A 22,705-nucleotide genomic window follows, 5' to 3' on the forward strand; every position below is an offset into this window, starting at 1 on the left:
GGGATAAGAAATTTATTCCCAACCAGGTTTTTTACGCTAAATGTTCAGTTGACTATAGAGAAGACAGAAACCTATTTTTAGATTTTTTAGCATACAATATATAGTGTTTTCAGGGTGGATTCAACGAAATATTTAAATGAGCCAGAAAAAATACCACCCTGAAATGGAAATCCAGGGCAGAATTTACACTCACACAGATTTCTAAAAAAAGATTTACTTCTAGTTAAATTAAGAGCAATTTCAGGGTGGGATTAATTATGCCCCCGCCATGTAATGGCCGGGGCATATAGTGTTACCCTGTTCCGTCATTCCGTCCTTCCGTCCTTCTGTCATTCCGTCATCATCAGTTTCCGTTCATTATCTTGAGAACGGTTGCACACATTCAACTCAAATTTGACATATGGATATATCATGAGAAAATACAGGTCAAGTTCGAATTTGGTCATGGTTCGATGATTTTTGGCAGAGTTATGCCCCTTTTACTTTGAAAATAATATGAAATTTCAGTTTCCGTTCATTATCTTCCGAACAGTACAACACATTCAACTCAAACTTGACATATGAATATGTCATCAGAAAATACAGGTCAAGTTCGAATTTGGTCATGGTTTGATGATTTTTGGCAGAGTTATGCCCCTTTTACTTTGAAAATAATATGAAATTTTCAGTTTCCGTTCATTATCTCCCCAACGGTACAACACATTCAACTCAAACTTGACATATGGATGCGTCAAAGGAATGCGCAGGTCAAGTTAAAATTTGGTCATTGTTCAATGATTTTAGCAGAGTTATGCCCCTTCCACTTTGAAAGTAATATGAAATTTTCAGTTTCCGTTTATTATCTCCCCAATGGTACAACACATTCAACTCAAATTTGACATATGGATATGTTTTTGGAATGCCCAGGCCAAGTTTGAATTTTTGGTCATGGTTCAATGATTTTTGGCAGATTTATGCCCCTTTCACTTTGAAAATAATATGAAATTTACAGTTTCTGTTCATTATCTACCCAACAGTGTTACATATTCAACTTAAATTTGACATATGGATATGTCAAAGGAATGGGCAGGTCAAGTTGGAATTTATTTTCACAAGACAAGTGTTCGGGAACTTGGGTTATACTTCAAATAAATCTAAACAAGTATGCGCCTTTCACTTCTATTTCCTTGATATTTAGCGTTGATAAGCGAGTCTGTGAAAAAAATCGCCTGTACGAAAATGCCTACCCTGACTACACCCTGATTTGTCATGGGATAAGAAATTTATTCCCAGCCAGGTTTTTTACGCTAAATGTTCAGTTGACTATAGAGAAGACAGAAACCTATTTTTAGATTTTTTAGCATACAATATATAGTGTTTTCAGGGTGGATTCAACGAAATATTTAAATGAGCCAGAAAAAATACCACCCTGAAATGGAAATCCAGGGCAGATTTTACACTCACACAGATTTCTAAAAAAAGATTTACTTCTAGTTAAATTAAGAGCAATTTCAGGGTGGGATTAATTATGCCCCCGCCATGTAATGGCCGGGGCATATAGTGTTACCCTGTTCCGTCATTCCGTCCTTCCGTCCTTCCATCCTTCCGTCATTCTGTCATTCCGTCATCATCAGTTTCCGTTCATTATCTTGAGAACGGTTGCACACATTCAACTCAAATTTGACATATGGATATGTCATGAGAAAATACAGGTCAAGTTCGAATTTGGTCATGGTTCGATGATTTTTGGCAGAGTTATGCCCCTTTTACTTTGAAAATAATATGAAATTTCAGTTTCCGTTCATTATCTTCCGAACAGTACAACACATTCAACTCAAACTTGACATATGAATATGTCATCAGAAAATACAGGTCAAGTTTGAATTTGGTCATGGTTTGATGATTTTTGGCAGAGTTATGCCCCTTTTACTTTGAAAATAATATGAAATTTTCAGTTTCCGTTCATTATCTCCCCAACGGTACAACACATTCAACTCAAACTTGACATATGGATGCGTCAAAGGAATGCGCAGGTCAAGTTCAAATTTGGTCATGGTTCAATGATTTTTGGCAGAGTTATGCCCCTTCCACTCTGAAAGTAATATGACATTTTCAGTTTCCGTTTATTATCTCCCCAATGGTAAAACACATTCAACTCAAATTTTACATATGGATATGTTTTTGGAATGCCCAGGCCAAGTTTGAATTTTTGGTCATGGTTCAATGATTTTTGGCAGAGTAATGCCCCTTTTACTTTGAAAATAATATGAAATTTACAGTTTCTGTTCATTATCTACCCAACAGTGTTACATATTGAACTTAAATTTGACATATGGATATGTCAAAGGAATGGGCAGGTCAAGTTGGAATTTTGTCATGGTTTGATAATTTTTTGGCAGAGTTATGTTCCTTTCACTTTGAAAATAATATAGATACATCTTAGGAATAAGCAGTTTAAGTTTGAATTTGGTCGTGGTTCAATGATTTTAGACAAACTTATCTTTCCTGAATGTTGGAAAAATTTTGAACTTTCAGTTTCAGCACTCATACTTTTAGCCATTATTTTGGCTACAAATATGCAATATGCTATTTTTAAAAGGTTAAGACTGAATAATTTCAGTGCCTTGAACATTGTATGAAAATGGTTTGTGTTAACATTGAAAAGTTTTAAGGGCTTTGAACTTAAAATGAAAAAAATAATTAATGCACCATCTGAAATTTTGGCTGCATGCGGGGGCATCCGTGGCATAATGACACATTTCTAGTTTGAAATATTTAAATGAGCCATAATTCACCCTGATTTCTGTTCAAAAATTCGGGCCAGACCTTTTTCGTCCTGTTATTATCCCGCCCCAAAATTTTGCAAATCCCACCCTGAAATTAAAATAAAAATCCACCCAGATTCCTGTTCTTTATAGAATCAACCCCAGAAAATATTCATAAATAAATTTCATAGTATTTTGAGCATTATGTATTTTAGAATAATAAGTGATTACAAGTAGCTCATAACAAACAAATTAATTTGATGAAAATAACACTGAATTGAACATCTTCACAATTCAGTGTTGGCTATTTGATTACAAATTTTCACCAAAATAATAATTTATTTAGAATTTTGTTTCACTAATCTGTATTTGATTTTTATACAATTAGATACATTTCAAGAGTCATTCTTGTTCGATAATTCCACATGATAACTGTAAGCTGTATTACATAATTCCACTCTATAGTTTCTGCCCAAACAATCTGTAAACATATGAAAGCAGTGTAGGAATATGCTATAGACAACTTTCAATTATAATATATATTAATCTAAAAGAAAATGTAAACCACCCTTATATAGAGAAATATGTCCCATACAGTGTAGTTTTAAAGGTATTATATTGCATTAAAATTGCAAGTTCAAAACTTTCAAAAGAACAAATGATTGATTAAATTATTTTAAAGAAACTACAGCATTATAAATATATATGTACTGACTTCATGAAGTCATTAATTCTATAATGTTTGCAGGGATGAATACTTTTAATAATTAAAACTGAAACTTATTTTCACAGAAAATTGAAAAATTAAAAATTACCAGTAATATTTCTTCTATTGCAACTACACCATATTCTTCTTCTTAATATCCTCTTCTCACATGTTACTGAAATATTTGGCTTCAACCTAAATTTTGGAAGTAGAAAAAAAAAACAAATATGCAATCATGTCATAATTTTTATTACATTTTAATTCTAAAATGGATTTATTATGATCAAAATGTACAGTTGTTTTTAGAAAAATTAAGTCTTAGAATGATTTCTATTTTCCCTCTATATTTTAAAACAGGTTTCCTGGAAATTTATTTAAAGCTTTTCAGAATACTGAGCTTACACAATTCATAATTTTATGAAAAATTAGAAATATTAAGAACTGTTATTCAATTATAACTTACCATTTTACAAAGTTTAACACATTTTTCATGCTCCATATTATATATCGAGGTTTAGCGCAAGACTGTAGTAACTGTATATTTGTAAATTTTACAAGAGAGGCAAAAAATAATTCTGTTTTAAATGTTATTCTATCATTTCTTAAGAGTTCTTAGAATATGAATAGAAAGTGTAGAAGAAAGCAAATGAATTAACAAAAAAATGTTAATATTTTTTCTTTCTTAGATATTTGAACTGTGCTGAGTTACTACACTCCTGCGCTCAATGGTAATATTTTGAAAATTATTCTGAGCGCAAGACAGTAGTAACTAGACTTACTGCAGTATTACATGCACAAAATGAGGGCATTCTGTTTACAATATTAATTGCAACACTATAGTAACTCAATTAATTATACTTGAAATAGGATAAAAGACAGTGTTCAATGTAACCTTTAATCTTCAACATCATTATAACAAAGGGGTGAGGGTTCAAAAAGATGTTTTTTCATTATTAACATTAATTGTGATGTCAATAAAACATTATTTTGTGCAGCAGTCACAAGTATGATTCTCTTCTATGTTGACACTTTTGTTAATAGCAGTGACGAAAAATAGACATGCATGGAACTTCCTTTTTATGTATTGAAGCTTATAATGTAGGACATAATTATGTTTTATGACAAAAATCAATTTTTTTTCTCTAAAATATGAAATAACTGTAGTCATTTTGCAAGTACCATACTTATACTGCATCACCAATACAAAGTTTTTAAAACAAACTTGAAATTCTCTTACTTCATCTATTTTTTTCAACAGAAACAAAGCTATATTTTTTACCCAAAAACCCTGTATTTGGGAAATTGTACCAAAATAAAATTAAATGTTGAAGATTTATTTGACATCAACAATTTTATTTTTACAGTTTTTACGAAGGGTTTTTGAAAAAAGTTCTGGGAATTTTGTCATATTTCCTATTTTTTGTTTGTTTCTAAGACGTTATATTTTGCACATACTAAGATTAACATATCAAGGAACTATTCCTAAAAATTGAATAGAATCAGACAACAATAGCCGGAAATAGCAGTAACCATAGCAACACTATAATGTCGCACCGGAGCAGTCAGACTCTAAAGAAAGTTATAACGCGCTACACTCATAATATTTCGTAATTTTGATAACGTAAAAAAAATGCGCGAAAACGCTGGTCAGCAGCGGAACGTCATGAGTTATGGCCCTTTAATAATTTTTATTTTTAAAGTTTGTCCGGACTACTTCTCTTATACCACTGATGCAATTTCAATGAAACTTTACAGGATTGATTTGTAGCTCAAGTCCTTGCGCATATTGCACGGGTTTTCCGGTTGAATAATTTTTGGCTGAGTTATGGCCCTTTAATAATTTTTATTTTTAAAAGTTTGTCCGGACTACTTCTCTTATATCACTTATGCAATTTCAATGAAACTTTACAGGATTGATCTGTAGCTCAAGTCCTTGCGCATATTGCACGGGTTTTTCGGTTGAATGATTTTTGGCCGAGTTATGGCCCTTTGATAAAAAGGTGTTTTTTTTCTGTGTGTTGCCAGATACACAAAAGCTTGTCCGGACTACTCCTCATAAACTACTGGTGCAATTTTATCCAAACTTTACAGGAATGATCAGTACCAAGTCTATTTGTGCACTGTCCGTCTGTCTGTCCGTCTGTCACAAAACTTGTCCCAACATGAAATTGGCCATCATGAGGCGACACATGTGATCACTGATCGCTCTTGTATTGTTGCTTTAAAAGGCTTTGTAAACTATAATCGAGGGTGAAAGCTTAACAACCGCATATACAAGTAGTCCCTAACCAGTATTGATTGGCAGTTTAGCACCATTTTTTCTTTTACTTTGCCTATAGTGAGTTTTAGAATCAATAATAAAGTGAAATAAATTCTAAATTAACCTATTTCCAAACAGGTTGATATATGGCTATAGACCTTTAAATATATTTTTTATATTCCAATTTCTGTTTATATAAAGTATCATATTTATTGTTTTTGCAAAGTTTAAAAATAATGTCAGAATAATATTGTACATGTACGTTATTTTTTTGTTTCTGACAATTTTTTAACCAAACAGGAAGTAAGAACAGTTATTTTTCATAACAGTTTAGTCGCTAAAAACAGTGATATGAACCTTCCAGACCGTACAAATCATGATCGTTATAGACACATAACACAGTCGCTTAATACAGTGCAACTGTATAGCAGAAATCAATGGGCCGATTAAACCAAACTCCTCGCAGCGGTTACTTCCCCTGATCTGTACACTGCAGTAAACACTGCCACCACAAGTAAATTCGGTCGAATATAGCCGGATATATTTGTTTCACTTTTAATTTTAAAATAAAATAATTTAAGTTTTCTTTCGTTAAATAGTTATGCTTAATGTACAAGAAAGTAAAAAAATATACGTATAAAAATTATTCTGTAAACATAACGAAAGATATTTTCACTGTGACACCGTATGCATAGTAAATAATGGCAGAATATAAACAGTTATTGAACGATTGCACTCGGCACTTGTTTTAAAGTGATAACAAATTGTGTATCTTGAACATATTTTGTCTGGTAAGGATGTAATTATAAATCTGCCAGTTTGATATGGGATCCTTGGCGTTCTGAAACTGGCCGCCATGTTTTTGTCACATGATACAACTATCATCACGTGATTTCAGTGGTGGCAGTGGTTAAAGTAGCAAAGCGTTACGTAACCGCTGTGAGGAGTTTGCGATTAAACAGGGTCACATAAGACAGGAAGTCACTGAATTCAGTGGGTAACTATGGCAGTTTTGACTGTATTGACCTTACACTTTCGAATATTCAACGATCTTTTGTCAGTAATTGTCATATTCTGAAGTATATCATACAGATTTTAAAGTATGGCATAGTATACATGGATTATGTTTAACTAAAAGTTACCAACATAACACTTGCCTAACTAGCCTCTATGATAAGGACTTTAGGCTCTTAGTTTCAGAGTAAAGGTTGTATGTTCGAATCGTAATGAAACATTATGTTTTTCTGGGGTTTTTTTTATGTTGTTTTATTATATTTTTCGAAACTATTACTAAGGTTTTGCGCATGCCAAATCAAACATTATAAGTATGACTGTACAAATTGAAATTATGAAACTTGAAATTATGAAACTTTAGAAATAATACATCTATATATCAAAGTAAGGACTTTTTCTAAAGAAAAGACATAAGAAATCAAAGAAATGATTCATTTATTAATGCTGCATATAAAAGAAGAATTCGAACTTGCAACTTTGCGAAAACACTAGGCCATCGTTAATATAAAATAAAGTATTGACAACTTCATATCATTAGAGACAATAACTAAATCGTAAGAAATTACAAAAGTCACGAAAAAACTTCCGAAAGTTAATGAGTCTCACAGGTCAATATTGCAAAACATAATACTGGCTAAGAAAGTAAACACTAATACAGAGGTGGTGCATATTTTACTGTAGATTAGTTATATAAATTTTTTTTATTTTTCCTTATTTAGAACAACATACTAGCACTTCTGATATAAATGAAGGGTTTACTTTTACATGATGTTTAACTACTAAACCAATATAACTGTTGTACGAGTACATTTTAGATTTCAACTGAAAATTTCAAATTCATTTGCGGTTTTAGCAAAATTTCTGAAATACACAGACAAGAAATGTTGCTAAAATATAAATGATATATAGATATACATGTGTAGTGTCATCCTTTGAAATGTGATCATTGATGATATCATAATGTATTGCCTTGTGAGTTACTACAGTCTTACATGAAAATATTAGGGCACATTATTTATTATTTTAGTGCAAGACTGTAGTAACAACACAGTTACTACAGTCTTGCGTTGAATATAATAAAAAATTCATTTCTTTTTAAGTGCAAAACTGTAGTAAGTCCAGTTACAACAGTTTTGCAGAAAAATATTTTTATCTGTTGAGTTACTACAGTAGAGTATTAATAAAAAATTTATGAAATGAAGTAACATAAAAACAAAAATAATTACCACATGATGTAAAATACCAAATAATACAGGAAATTTAAAAAAAATCATTTTCAGAAAAAATGGTAGTTACTACAGTCTTGCGCTTAACCCTCGATATATGTTTAAGTTTCACAATAAATTTCCCAAGAAAGTTCTGTATAGCTGGGGTAGTTGAATTCTTAAATCTCCTTTTCTATATAATTATCAAAACTCATTTATGTATTAAATTTAATATATAATTGTAAGTTGATTTATTTGAATTATAATCATAACTTAAATCATCTGATATATTACAATAAAACACTGGAAAGCATGAAATAAATCAAACTATACATTTTCCAAATACAAAATGCAGTCATAAAATCATATACTTAGGAAGGACAGTGTAAATTAAATAAATATAGTGAACTAAAGAAATGATATATTCCAAGCAGTGATTTTACAGCTAAATTAAAATTATTGATTTGATTTCGGATGCCAAAGATTATATAAAGAAGGCACAGCTCTTGTAATAACATGCTGCACATCCGGACATCAAACAGTGATTTTATAAAGCAATAAAATCACTGATTTGGATATATTATTTTGATTCTAACATGACATTAACTTAAACATGGTGCTATACCTTAAATCAAGCTAAATTTTTGTTTCTTTACTTTTTCCCACGTGTCACATTTAGTGATTACATAACATTTATAATACTGCATGTTTGTAATGTCGCTTTTCATTGGATAATCATAACATTTATATAGTTTTATATACACGGCTGCTGTTGATTTTTAAAAAAAATCTCGCTTTATTCCTCTAAAAATGATGCTTGCTGTATTATAAATTTGTTATAAATATTTCTGACAGGTTATATGGCTGTATATGAACGCTTGTTTGTAAATATAACCCTCGCCTAGCGGCTCATGTTATGTTTTCAAACAACCATTTATATAGGGCCATATAACCTGTCAAAGTTTTTATCAATAGTATGGTAGTCTTAATGAAGTGATTGCATTTTTACAAACACTTTCGGTGCTTTCTTGTTCAACAGTTCATTAGGAAACATTCAGGTTATGTTAGAATTCATCATTTGAAATTGGTTACATGAAGTCTTACACATGTAGGTAAATTGTTACCCAATTAGTAACTCTCTTATTATTTATATATTCCAATTTAATTTGTAAAATGTTAAGAATAACTTACACGATTGTTAAATATACATTATTATTTGACAATGCTAGGAAATTCTTAACTTTAAACTTATGTATGTATTTTCCTATCAATACGTTAATAGAAAAAGTATCCAGAGCTGTTATATGAGTGACAAATACCATATTTTTTTAAGGACAAGTCTTTCAAAATTTTAAAACTTTTGATATAATTTCATTCAAACTTTAGATGTTAAACATGGATAGCACAGTCATATAACCTGGCAATATTATGTAAACTATATAAAACACATTTCAACAAGAACCACCGTTGGACAGGCGCAATGCTCAACTTTTAACTTTTTAGAAATGGTTTAAACAAATCTTTAAAGCTGAATTTAATTAATTTTATAACAAAAAGAAACAGCTACATTTTGTTAATTAAATTTGGGTATGTGATAAATAGAATATTTAATTCGTGTAATGTCCATCACTGAAATTATTGCACTTGTTGAATAAAATAATATGCTCGCCAGAGTCTCGCATAATAAAATTTTATTCAATTCGTGCCATAAATTCAATATTGAACTTACACTCATTCAATATCCTCTATTTATAAACCACCTATTACATGGTAAGTGTGGTGGTAAAAATTGACAAAGGTCGAACCCCAGCAGTGAACTTGAAGATAGACAAAGAAACCTGTGTCTTGTTCAAAACACATTGTCCATCTATGGTCACTTTAAATTTTTAAATAGAAATTGAAACTTTCATGTATTTGGAAGTTACAGAGCAGACGAAACAACCACCATTTATATTTATATAACATAAATAAAGTTATGATCAATGTTAAAGTTTGTGGACAGCAGCAGAAACGCCAACATGACTGTAATAATACCTCTAATTTTTTTTCAAAAAAAAAAAGGTCAGGCTAAAACTTAAAAAAAGATCAATTAGGGTAGCCCTAGCATTAATTCCAGTTTGAATACTCTGAGATATTGTAACTACATCATCATTAATCAAAGTGTCATCAATCAATATATCTCCTATTAAAGGAATGTTTCTTTCCAAACAAACATTGTGAAGCTTACAGCAGACACTGACAATTCTGGCAGACTTCTATGGTGTGAAGGGCAGACAACCTCCTGTTTTGTGTAAACACCTGAAAAAAATTAAGAATCATTATGAATTGTAAAAAATAAGTCGGACTGATCTTAATGAATGAGTTTCAGAAGATCACTGATAAATGATCAATTTATAATTCCTTTACGTTCTAAGTTATAATATATTCGTAATATATTGTGGTACAAATTTTGAAGGGTTTTCCATTTTTATGGTCCCTATAAAAACAGTAGCATGTATGTACATATGTATAACAGAAACTGTTGGTGCAAACAAATAATAAAACAGCAAATAACCTTTATTTTATTGAAACTGAAAATTACTTTGTAAACTTACAGAAGTCTTTATATGATTTGTATCAAATCATCCGATGGAAAACAACTTTACAGACATGCAGTATTAAAGTTTATTTCTATGTAAAATGGTAAATAATAAACATAGTCGAGTCTTTCAAAATTGGTGTCATCCAATTATGTAACATGTTATAAAACTTAGTATCATACATTCAAGTGCACGCATGGCAAAATACCTAAATCTTGACTTCAACATTCCAAATGCTCTTTCCACCACCATTCTTGTCTGGCTATGAGCTTTGTTGTACCTCTCCTCCTTAACTGATCCAGGGTTGATCTTAAATTGAAATAATAAATTTCAATAACTGTATAAACTAAGACAAATATTTCACAATCTTTCCTTTCTATGACAACAAGCTTTAATATGAAAACCAAATCTCAAATAAAGTATGTTCCTGTTTAATATGATATATAGAAATTTCAAATGCCATGAATACAAACAGATTAAAATCTTGATAGCCAGCCAAGCACTTGAACATTATTCTATTATTTGTTTGTATTCACCAAATTCTTTCTTGTTTATTATTGTTGTTTTATGCTTTACATCTATGATGGAAAAAATGAAGATTAATATGTTACAAGACATTGTTATTGTTTTTATGATATAAATTTATGATGGAAAAAATGAAGATTAATATGTTACAAGACATTGTTATTGTTTTTAGGCTATAAATTTATGATGGAAAAAATGAAGATTAATATGTTACAAGACATTGTTATTGTTTTTATGATATAAATTTATGATGGAAAAAATGAAGATTAATATGTTACAAGACATTGTTATTGTTTTTAGGCTATAAATTTATGATGGAAAAAATGAAGATTAATATGTTACAAGACATTGTTATTGTTTTTATGATATAAATTTATGATGGAAAAAGTGAAGATTAATATGTTACAAGACATTGTTATTGTTTTTATGATATAAATTTATGATGTAAAAAATGAAGATTAATATGTTACAAGACATTGTTATTGTTTTTATGATATAAATTTATGATGGAAAAAGTGAAGATTAATATGTTACAAGACATTGTTATTGTTTTTAGGCTATAAATTTATGATGGAAAAAGTGAAGATTGATATGTTACAAGACATTGTTATTGTTTTTATGATATAAATTTATGATGGAAAAAATGAAGATTGATATGTTTCAAGATATTGTTATTGTTTTTAGGCTATAAATTTATGATGGAAAAAATGAAGATTAATATGTTTCAAGATATTGTTATTGTTTTTAGGCTATAAATTTATGATGGAAAAAGTGAAGATTAATATGTTTCAAGATATTGTTATTGTTTTTAGGCTATAAATTTATGATGGAAAAAATGAAGATTAATATGTTACAAGACATTGTTATTGTTTTTAGGCTATAAATTTATGATGGAAAAAGTGAAGATTAATATGTTACAAGACATTGTTATTGTTTTTATGATATAAATTTATGATGGAAAAAATGAAGATTAATATGTTTCAAGATATTGTTATTGTTTTTAGGCTATAAATTTATGATGGAAAAAATGAAGATTAATATGTTTCAAGATATTGTTATTGTTTTTAGGCTATAAATTTATGATGGAAAAAGTGAAGATTAATATGTTTCAAGATATTGTTATTGTTTTTAGGCTATAAATTTATGATGAAAAAAAGAAGATTAATATGTTTCAAGATATTGTTATTGTTTTTAGGCTATAAATTTATGATGGAAAAAGTGAAGATTAATATGTTTCAAGATATTGTTATTGTTTTTATGCTATAAATTTATGATGGAAAAAGTGAAGATTAATATGTTTCATGATATTGTTATTGCTTTTATGCTATAAATTTATGATGGCAAAAAAATGAAGATTTATATGTTACAAAATGTTTTGTTTTTTTTGTGTTTGGAATAGCTGTCATTAATAGGGGCAACATGAGGTGAAAACTAATTCAAGTCTGTACTAATAACTAGCAAAGAGAATTTCAAACTATCCACTCCCTCAGTTTTTTCCAGAGCAAAAATAGCTTTGGCGAAATTATCAGTTATAAATGTTGTCAATACCTTTGGAGTCATCAAATGAGGGCGAAGAGGATAACCAGAATCCCCTAATAACCAACCCACATTGTTATCTTCTAAATGCTGCCTGAGACCGCACATATGAAAGATAGTGGCATCATGTGTGGACCCAGGCCAGCGAGCAACAACATCGGTGAACCTATAAAAAAATGTAATTGTTTTACATTACTTCTATCCAAAATTTAGTTCATAAGATTGGGGCGTCCGTGACCGAGTGGTTACGGTCCACTTGCCCATCACCGCTGTGGGTTCGAATCCCAACAGGGACTTTGGATTCTTTCATGTGAGGAAGCTATCCAGCTAGCTTACGGAACGTCGGTGGTGCCCGTTTGTGCCTGAAATAATGCACGGAGAGGCACATGAGGTCTTCTTCCTCCACCAGTAAAGCTGGAACGTCGCCAAATGACCTATATAGTGTTGGTGTGAGGTAAAACCCAAATCAAACAAACAAACAAAAGTTCATAAGATAGTGAAGTGAATAATTCTAATAAAGGCAGATAAAGAGAATATATTACTAATCAAAAATAATAATTTAAGTATAAGACAGTTTACAGCATTTGAAAAAGTAGATGTTAATACCTATTCTTTCTGATAACCATTCAGTCAAAAGAATTGTAAATGTTTAAATAAATTAAATAATTTTCATTGCAAATACGGAAGAAAAAGAAATCTATTGCAAATTGGTTACCTCATGTTATGGTCGACAACAGCTTGGGCATTCAGGGCATGGTATCCCTTTCTACAAACAAAGGCAGGTTCCTCTAATCCTGCTGGTGCTATGATTGGGATCAAAGTCCCATCCACAGCACCAACACAATTAGGCAAACCCGCCACCTTGTAAAATCCTCTCTTCACATTTGATATATCTGCTGATGAAGTTGGGAACTTTATGTTTTCCAGTCTTTCATTGATTGAATTCACAACCTGCAAAATTAAGCAATTTATTACATTTAAAGTAAATATACATGCACCTTCAGGTCTTGAAAATTATGTTACTTACATAAGTTATCCAGGTTTTTCTTAGTTCACAAATTAACATGTCAGTCAAAACTGTATATATATGAGTCATGGGCCTCAGTAATATAATCATAAAGTTATTCATAAAATTTTAAAGTAATACCTTTTATGATTTTAAAATTTGATCTTGCAGATTCGGTTTTCACTTTGAATGTGAAAAAACATTTTGCTATTTGATAGGTTATACATGTATATATTGTTGCACAAACATTGTGCATAACACTTTAAGAAAAAATGTTGTGCCAACATCCAGTATAGATGGACAGCACCCTTCAAAATGGTGACTCAAAAATTCAATTAATTCATTTGGTAATTGATAGTAGTTAATCATACAAATAAATCAACATTATCAATAATTATCAGGGCAACTGATTAGACAAAATTTGTGCTTACTTGCCATACATGTCTGCTCACTGAACTCCTACTAACTCCATGTAGATTCCCAGTCTCACTGAAAAAATCTCCCTTTGCCAAGTATCTCAAAGTGACCAGAAGCTGAAAATAAACAAATGATGTCACATTCTGTTTAATAGTGAATAGTGAGCAATGTGTAAAGTTTTCTTGTAAGATATATACACTGAACAAAACTTATAAACACATAAACACATAAGTACTGCATATTATGAGAATTGTGATAATATGTGTCAGCTTATACAACAAATTATTATATTGTATAATACTGTACTGTATATTGTATAAAATTCTACACCAAATGCTGATGCCTTGCATATTTTCATTAAATACAAACGAAATTTATGACAATTGCAGCTAGATGATACAGGGCAGTTCTAAAAAAAAACCCACAAATTTCATTAAAATTGTGTAACTGGTTAGGCCATAATCTACAAGATGGCTGATGCAATTGATTTTTAAGCTACCTTCCATTTATTATATACTTATAAAGGAAATATTATGAAATATTATGAAATATTGAAGAAATAAAATGGGTACCTTTTTATTTTCCATATTTTAATGTAAAAATGTATTTATTTTTCATTGTAGTGAAACTTATTTTTGTTATTTTCAATTGTGCCTGGCTTTGCATCTCTTTTGTGGGAAACAGCACATGTACCTATGGAAGGAGGGTTTTCAATTTTTTTTTAAACTTATATGGGGCCTATTTGCTGCACATACATAATGAGTTATATAAACAAAAAAAAAAAATAAAACCCGATTTTGTGTAACAAAATCTTCAAAATTTATAATTAGGAATAAGTTTCATTGTATTTGCATTTATCTCAAGTTAATGATACAGTGTTCTGTATAATATTTATGAATTTGCACTTATATGTTTCCATTTATATGTTTCGCTTATATGTAGTGGATTTTTTTCACAAACCGGTGAAAGACAAGAATAACATATTTTTTCTGGGGGGGGGGGGGGGGGATTGTACAAGACACTTCACCCCTGACATATCAACTCGAGCCCCATTTAAATTAACAGACGTAAAGTAAGTTATTTTGTCAGTCAAACTGTCACTGAAATTATAATGTTAAAATAAATTTTAGAAAGAAATATATCATGACCATTTCTATTTGCTATATCTTGTTTGAAGAAAACAATATTTTTATTTCATTACTGTAAGTCTATACATTGTACATTTGTGTACATACATGTATTGATAATAGGCTATAATAAAAATATTTTAAAACAATCACCATTGTTTACATCTCATCTTCATTTGAAAAGCACAAAACAAATTTGGGTGGAAAGGGTGTAGTATCTCAACCAGATAATGAAAGATTTCATAAAATAAGTGGTAGGCTAAAGTGTCTGCGGAAAATAACTTAAGATGAAGTGTCTAAGGGTGGGGGGGGTACTGTCAATCCAAGTTGTTCACATAACTAAATTTATAAAAAAATATAAAGGGAGGTCGAGAATCACGAGGTAAATATACTATAAAGGGTAAATATACTATAAAGGGAGTGGGAGTTTGTAAATATTGAGATAAAAGGATATTTTTCACAAGACGACTTGTCAATTGTGACACAAACACGTAGCAGTAGTGGAGTCAAGGGTGGTAATAAAATGTGGGTTGGATAGCTACAGACCCATTGCCAACGGAGTTTAACTTGTTTAGAAAAAAGGTGTATTTATCGAGCGTGTAATGAATCGTGCATCAACAAATTAGTGCTGTAGTACAGGCACTAGTAACGGGCCTGTCTAAAACGCGGACGCCTTAAGCGGACAATATAAACATATAGGGAAAACGCTGACAATATAGACAAAGAGGAAAAAAGCGGACGATATAGATATATAGTGTAGACTAATTGGTGATGATTTTGGGCATTGATGAAGTTTATAAAAATGATGTGTAATTGGATTTATACTTTAATATATAAAAAATATAATAAATTAGCAAATTGGGAGAAATATTAAAGTAATTTATGATTGAATGTCAATGAATTTTATATTATTTTTATAGACACATTTTCGGAATTTCTAAATATTGAAAACTAATATATGAAATAAATGGATCAAATGAATGTCTTTAGAATTACAATGATGGTACTAAATTGGCAACAGCTGATATGTAATTAAGGATATGTATTTCATTTTGGCATTGTTTTTGTCTGTCTTTATGTGCAGTAGGCGGACAAAATTTTTGTTCGCAAAATAAAAAAAGCCTTGATTTTTCAAAATCAAAAGTTTGTAAGAGTAATTTTTAATCATAAATTATTGATATAAATAAGTAATGACAGGCTGTTGTTTTTTATTGATACAATATAAGCAGAAGCATGCTGCAAATTAACGGTAATTATAAATATAAGTGTGAACAACACGCTACTGATTAATCGTGTCGGCACTTAGCTAGAGATAACATGATACGCATTTTGCGGACAATATAGATATATAGGGAAAACGCTGACGATATAGATATAGAGGAAAAAAGCGGACGATATAGAAATTTAGAGTAGACTTATTGATGATGACGTGGGAATCGATGAACTTTATAGAAATGCTTTATAATAGAATAATATATTCATATACGTAAAACTTAATGGCAAATAAGATAATATATTTTTTTTCAAATAACGAATGATACTAAATTGACCACATTAAAAAAATAAGGATAAAAAAATTCATTCAAATTTTTACAATGATTTTTGGACAAAAACACGCTTATTTATAAATTCATGTTTTTAAGGTAATTTTAAAGTTTAATGGTCGTTGATAAAAGAAAAAGGCATGCACGTATACTCTTGTGACGGACACGTGTTGCAAATTAACGACATGCTACCTAATTGAACCTGTCCGCTCTTTGCCCTATTTTTGCGGACAATATAAATATATAGAGAAAAAGCGGACGATATAGATATAGAGGAAAAAAGCGGGCGCTATAGATATAGTGTAGAATGATGTGTGAGATAAAATTATAATAAAATAGATAATAGTGTATAGTAATATTGTGCAGTAATAAAAACGAAGATAAAGAATGAACTTCATTGCAATTTTATTTAAGCAATATAACACATTCGGTACATGAATTTATTTTACACATACAAATAATAATATCAATGTAACAACTTAATATATGTATATAGCTATAAAGAATATAACAATCACATATTTTAACAATATTTTTACTTAAGACAACAATATTAAATAGACAATGTAATACACGTTTATAGGAAAAACGATGGCAATATATACAAAGCGGAAAAAATGCTGTCCAAAAATATATTACATTTAATTTATAATAAGTATTGTTTTAAAATAATAACTATAATTAAACTAATATTTTTTTTTAATCAAAAATTATAAAATCAAAAATTTTATTTTCAGACTGCAAATAACATTGATCTTAAAGTGAATCTTAATAAATGTAAAATATATTATCAAAAAGTTCGTTTTTCCTTTAAGAACATAAACCACAATCAAAGTCATTATCAATGGATGACACATCAATGGGGGCATTAATACAATTTTTATGGAACCATTTATTACATTTATCACATAAAACCATATCATCAAGACATTCAGGTAAATTACATAGACAATAATTATAAATATTAATAATTGTATCACTATATTGTTTCCTTTTACTTAAAGTTTTCTTAGTTAATGGAAATTCCGTCATTTCTTTTCGTTCAAAACAATTTAACAAATGTTCACGGATTTTATTGGAATCGTAAATAAGATCTGTACAAAGACGTTTACGTAAACAAAAAGAAGTAATAAAAGCAATTGCATACAATCCACAATCTACACTATTATTTTGTTTGATAACATTTTGTACATTAACTGCTATTGATGATTTATTTGATCCATAAAGCTGGGATAATTGAATTTTCTACCTTTCTTACATACAACTATTGTTATAAACAATTTTCCGAGTTAACAATATTTTATCAAATTTATCAGTTAACATCTTAAATATATACCTTGGTGAGCTTTGATGAATTTTTTTTATTCATAACAGTTTTCTATTCTCCCGTTCTATACATTTATTTCGTCAGCGTTTTCCCTCTATATCTATATCGTCCGCTTTTTCACTATATGTCTATATTGTCCGCATTTTCTGTAGCCACTTTATTAATTGTACAAGGGTGAGATGTATGATTACTTGAAATATACAAGTGTCGGTGCGTGATTAAGTCAAATACACAGGTGACACGTGGATACCTTTATTAGTTGTTTGGTATTTATAGCAGAAAGTTTCTTTTATTTACTTAATGGATGAAATATAAATATAAAAGTAAAAAATATTATGAATTAAAGAAAGTTAATTGATATAAATTAATTATATACATGGTAGAAGCCAGATATTTTTTTATTCATAACAGTTTTCTATTCTCCCGTTCTATACATTTATTTCGTCAGCGTTTTCCCTCTATATCTATATCGTCCGCTTTTTCACTATATGTCTATATTGTCCGCATTTTCTGTAGCCACTTTATTAATTGTACAAGGGTGAGATGTATGATTACTTGAAATATACAAGTGTCGGTGCGTGATTAAGTCAAATACACAGGTGACACGTGGATACCTTTATTAGTTGATTGGTATTTATAGCAGAAAGTTTCTTTTATTTACTTAATGGATGAAATATAAATATAAAAGTAAAAAATATTATGAATTAAAGAAAGTTAATTGATATAAATTAATTATATACATGGTAGAAGCCAGATATTTTTTTATTCATAACAGTTTTCTATTCTCCCGTTCTATACATTTATTTCGGGAGATGCTTTGGTAGTTTAGCGCGGAGGAAGGTAGTCTAGTACTGGTGTAACTCTCCAGGAGCGATGGATAGGAAACTACCCGCCTATATGACTGAAATACTGTTGGAAAAAGGCGTAAAATGAAACAAACAAACAAACAAACAAACATTTATTTCGTCAGCGTTTTCCCTCTATACCTATATCGTCCGCTTTTTCACTATATGTCTATATTGTCCGCATTTTCTGTAGCCACTTTATTAATTGTACAAGGGTGAGATGTATGATTACTTGAAATATACAAGTGTCGGTGCGTGATTAAGTCAAATACACAGGTGACACGTGGATACCTTTATTAGTTGATTGGTATTTATAGCAGAAAGTTTCTTTTATTTACTTAATGGATGAAATATAAATATAAAAGTAAAAAATATTATGAATTAAAGAAAGTTAATTGATATAAATTAATTATATACATGGTAGAAGCCAGATATTTTTTTATTCATCTACTATTCTAACACTAAAGTCCACTACTGTAAATATGGCAGTTTAACATTTCAGTCTTACAATACACCACTAAAGATTTTTCTTGTGAAAAAAAAAATAGTAACAAGTGGTTAACAAATAGGTCAACAACTTTGAAAATAACAGTTTATCCGTTTCACTCTCAGTTTTCTCGAAAGATTTGTGCATTATTTTTTTTTTAGTTTGCAAATTTTGCAAACAATCGACGTCCGGTCTTCCACATTATACAACACTGTCTACAATGTTCCCAAAACTCGTGATTTATATGACAAGGGAGGATTAACTATAGTTTCCCCTTCTAATTTTTTTGCAGTCTACATGTTTTCTGTTTGTTTGTTTTGTTGTTTTTTTTTACGGGAAAATGATGTCAACGGAAATGAAAGTATAAATACGTGACGTATATCACATGGGAATGTTGTCATCATCACAATTTTAATCCGACATATCAAGTGCGACTAAATGAAATTACAAATTCATGTTTGTAGGTTGTTTTTTCTTGAAAACGCATAGATCTCTAATTATTTTTTAATTATAAACAAGTTCAAAGACCACCAGCCCATTTATATGGAATTGATATGGAATTGATAAAACTTGGTTAGTTACCGTTAAATGATTGCGGACATGGGGAAACGAGATGACAACGATGATATGATAATAGTCGCGCTTGTTCATTGTTTTCATCCAAAAGCTTGTTTTCTTTCTTCAGTCTTTCAAAAAAGACGTTTGTCCTTATATTCCTAGATATTGTTAGTGTATTGCGATACGTTCCCGCTATATAGATACATCGGGAGATGAAATTTGTATATGTACGTTAGTGAAACGCTCCCCCGCTGGGCAGCGTTTTACTAACATTGCGTAAGAATTATCGTAACTTTACGCTTACGTTTAAACTTACGTAAATTGTAAGTGCGTTTCACAAAACTTCCGTAAGTTTTTCCGTAGACTTGCGTTAAAATATTTCGTAACTCTTGAGAACTCTTCACTATGGGAGGCGTTGCGGGAATCAATGTCAAAATACACTGTCGTCTGTCAAAATGGAAACTGTCAACGTCAAACGCTCGAGAAAGTTGAATTGGTCCCAGGCTGAAGTCGATGAACTACGAAATTCATACTTGGAGTTTCGTAGTGTCATCGATGGACGCCTGGGAGTCACTCTCACTAATTTCCAGAAAGAGCAGGTCTCTACACGGAGAGGTATTCAGGAAAGGTAAATGTCTATCAATGTGATTCATCAAACATTTTTTTTAGTTGAACAGAGCATAAAAAAGTATTTACAGTAGCTCCGTGATTTTGATATGCTTTTGCATGGCCATTATTAAACTTAACTACAGTTCGGAATAAAAGCAAACGTGTTGATTCACAAAGGCGATTACAAATAAAAAAGGTGGGTGGGGGATGGGGGGTTACGGTAACGGTTTAACTGCATACATGCATGCAATGCAATATCTAGACTACACCGATTTTGTATTCGTAAGTTAAATGGGTTCAAGTGACAATGGAATCTCTTATTATTGTCATTTTTATTATGCACATATATGATACACACACTATTGTACTTATGTGTATGCAATCAGAATCGATGTCCAAGGATATTTTTACCTAAATTGTAAAAGCCATTTCAGGAAATTTGGTAAAACTCTAATAAAAATAAGCTTTGAACTATACATACATGTTTATGTATTTAAAAAAAGCTAAATAATAAACTAATCATGTCATTAATTTAGTTAATTTTAAACTTTGTTCCTTTGTGATTTTTCATTTACATCCATCTTTTGAAGAAAAAAACAAGAGACTTTTGAATTGTGAAGGGGCCCATGATAGGCCCCAGTTACATAGCCAATGAAATGCCCTGAAATCACTTATGATATTTCTTTATATTTGAAAGATAAATAAAAACAAAATGACAACTTCTTAATTTATTCAATGGGAAGAGGATTCAAATTATGTATGTCACAGTCTAGAAGTGTTCACTTTTTAGGGGGAATATGTGTAAGTTGTTGAATAGCTGTGGAACAGTATTCCGAAAATATGATAAACAAGATCAACAAGGAAAGGCGGCGTTCAATGAACGCAGCCCCCACATGACCCAGCAACAAGAACCAATGGCAAGGAGCCCAGGGGGACCCCAAACAAAAACAGGACAGGGCAAAGACAGAGCACGGACAGGTTAATCATTAAATGATAATTAATTTGTAACTGATTAGGAATTCAAAGAAAATAAAAATAGGCCCTCAAAGGGGAAGGGGACAGGAGACCGGGGGAGGGGGTGGGGAGTAATCAAAGAAATAAAAACTAGAGGCAATGGGGAAGATACTTACCGTAGACGAAAAAACAACAAGGGACACAAGCAAAAGTGTCACCAAAACAGTATGAAACAACATAAGACATACATCTGAGGAACACAGTGGGGCGCCTCCTTGGAACGGTCAGCAGCATAATAATGACTGCTGGGGAGTTTAAACCGGTTAATGGTGCACCAAACCTCGCTCTTAGCCCCACCATGTTCCTATAAACGAGACAGTGTAAATAATATGAATCCCCGCCAAGTGAAATTCTAACAGTTGTCATGGTTACAAAAGGTTAAATAAGTAAAACACTAAAATGATCATGTAGAAACATATAAAAGTAAACCCAATGACCATAACAAAAGTACTCAATGTCCTAAAGGAAGACAGAGCAACAAGAAAATCACCTACAAGGGCCCAACGAAGCAAGGCAGAAGACGAACATTAAAACAATTCAGTCCCAAAGGACTTTACGAACTATCCATCATAGAGTCTCCCACTTGGTCCGTCAGATGTAGTCAAAAGAGGAAAGCGTAGTGTTCAACTGTAAAAGGGTTCAACACTAAACATGCAGTATGTCTTTAAATAGTAGGATCATAACCTCTTTTAATAAAACGTTTAATGATTTTAGTAAAAACAGCAGAAAAATTACCATGACCCAAAATCTTACGAAGTTTGTAAATCACATCGCCATAAAAACCAGGCTGGCTAATCCCTTGTCGCAGAAGAGTTTTTAAATCACTATTGAATTTGGAAATTAAATCAAAGTTACGATTGTAAAATTTAGTAAAATATTTCCGTAATTTATGATAGCGGTAGCCCTGTTTTAGAAGCTTGCTGGTAATAAAAATATTCCGCTCGTTGAAATCCTTTACGTTGCTACAAGCTCTAGCGAATCTAATTAACTGGGAAACATAAACCCGTAAGATGTTGCATGGGGTACGTCTCCATCTAAATGTGGATAATTAACTATACAAAAGTCAAAGTCATCTCTTTTATCATAGATTTTTCGTGTGAATAGAATTGTTGTTGATAGTAATATGAAGATCCAAAAATGATGTACTAAAATTTGAAGAGTTCGTTTTATTAAGTTGTAGTTCATGCGGATAAATGTCAGAC

At 30.7% G+C, this 22,705-nt stretch overlaps 1 protein-coding gene across 2 annotated transcripts; it reads right to left on the reverse strand.

Annotated features, from left to right (window-relative positions):
- Positions 1-3,552: 3,552 nt before the first annotated feature.
- Positions 3,553-15,763, reverse strand: LOC132745310 (putative nuclease HARBI1). 2 transcript variants are annotated; one of them, XM_060734200.1, is made up of 6 exons: positions 14,007-15,763; positions 13,285-13,520; positions 12,582-12,735; positions 10,717-10,817; positions 10,157-10,227; positions 3,553-3,645 (listed from the first exon to the last, which is right to left on the reverse strand). In XM_060734200.1, exons 2-5 carry the CDS (start codon positions 13,287-13,289, stop codon positions 10,185-10,187), a joined length of 303 nt encoding a protein of 100 aa, XP_060590183.1. In that variant the 5' UTR covers positions 13,290-13,520; positions 14,007-15,763; the 3' UTR covers positions 3,553-3,645; positions 10,157-10,184. The 2 variants fall into 2 exon arrangements, with proteins under 2 accessions (XP_060590183.1, XP_060590182.1); XM_060734199.1 differs by lacking the exon at positions 3,553-3,645 and having other exon boundaries at positions 7,146-10,227.
- Between the last annotated feature and the right edge of the window lie 6,942 nt (positions 15,764-22,705).

This window comes from Ruditapes philippinarum, unplaced genomic scaffold (genome assembly GCF_026571515.1).
Source record: "Ruditapes philippinarum isolate M1 unplaced genomic scaffold, ASM2657151v2 ctg10855_1_1_1_1, whole genome shotgun sequence".
Taxonomy (NCBI): Eukaryota; Metazoa; Mollusca; class Bivalvia; order Venerida; family Veneridae; genus Ruditapes; species Ruditapes philippinarum.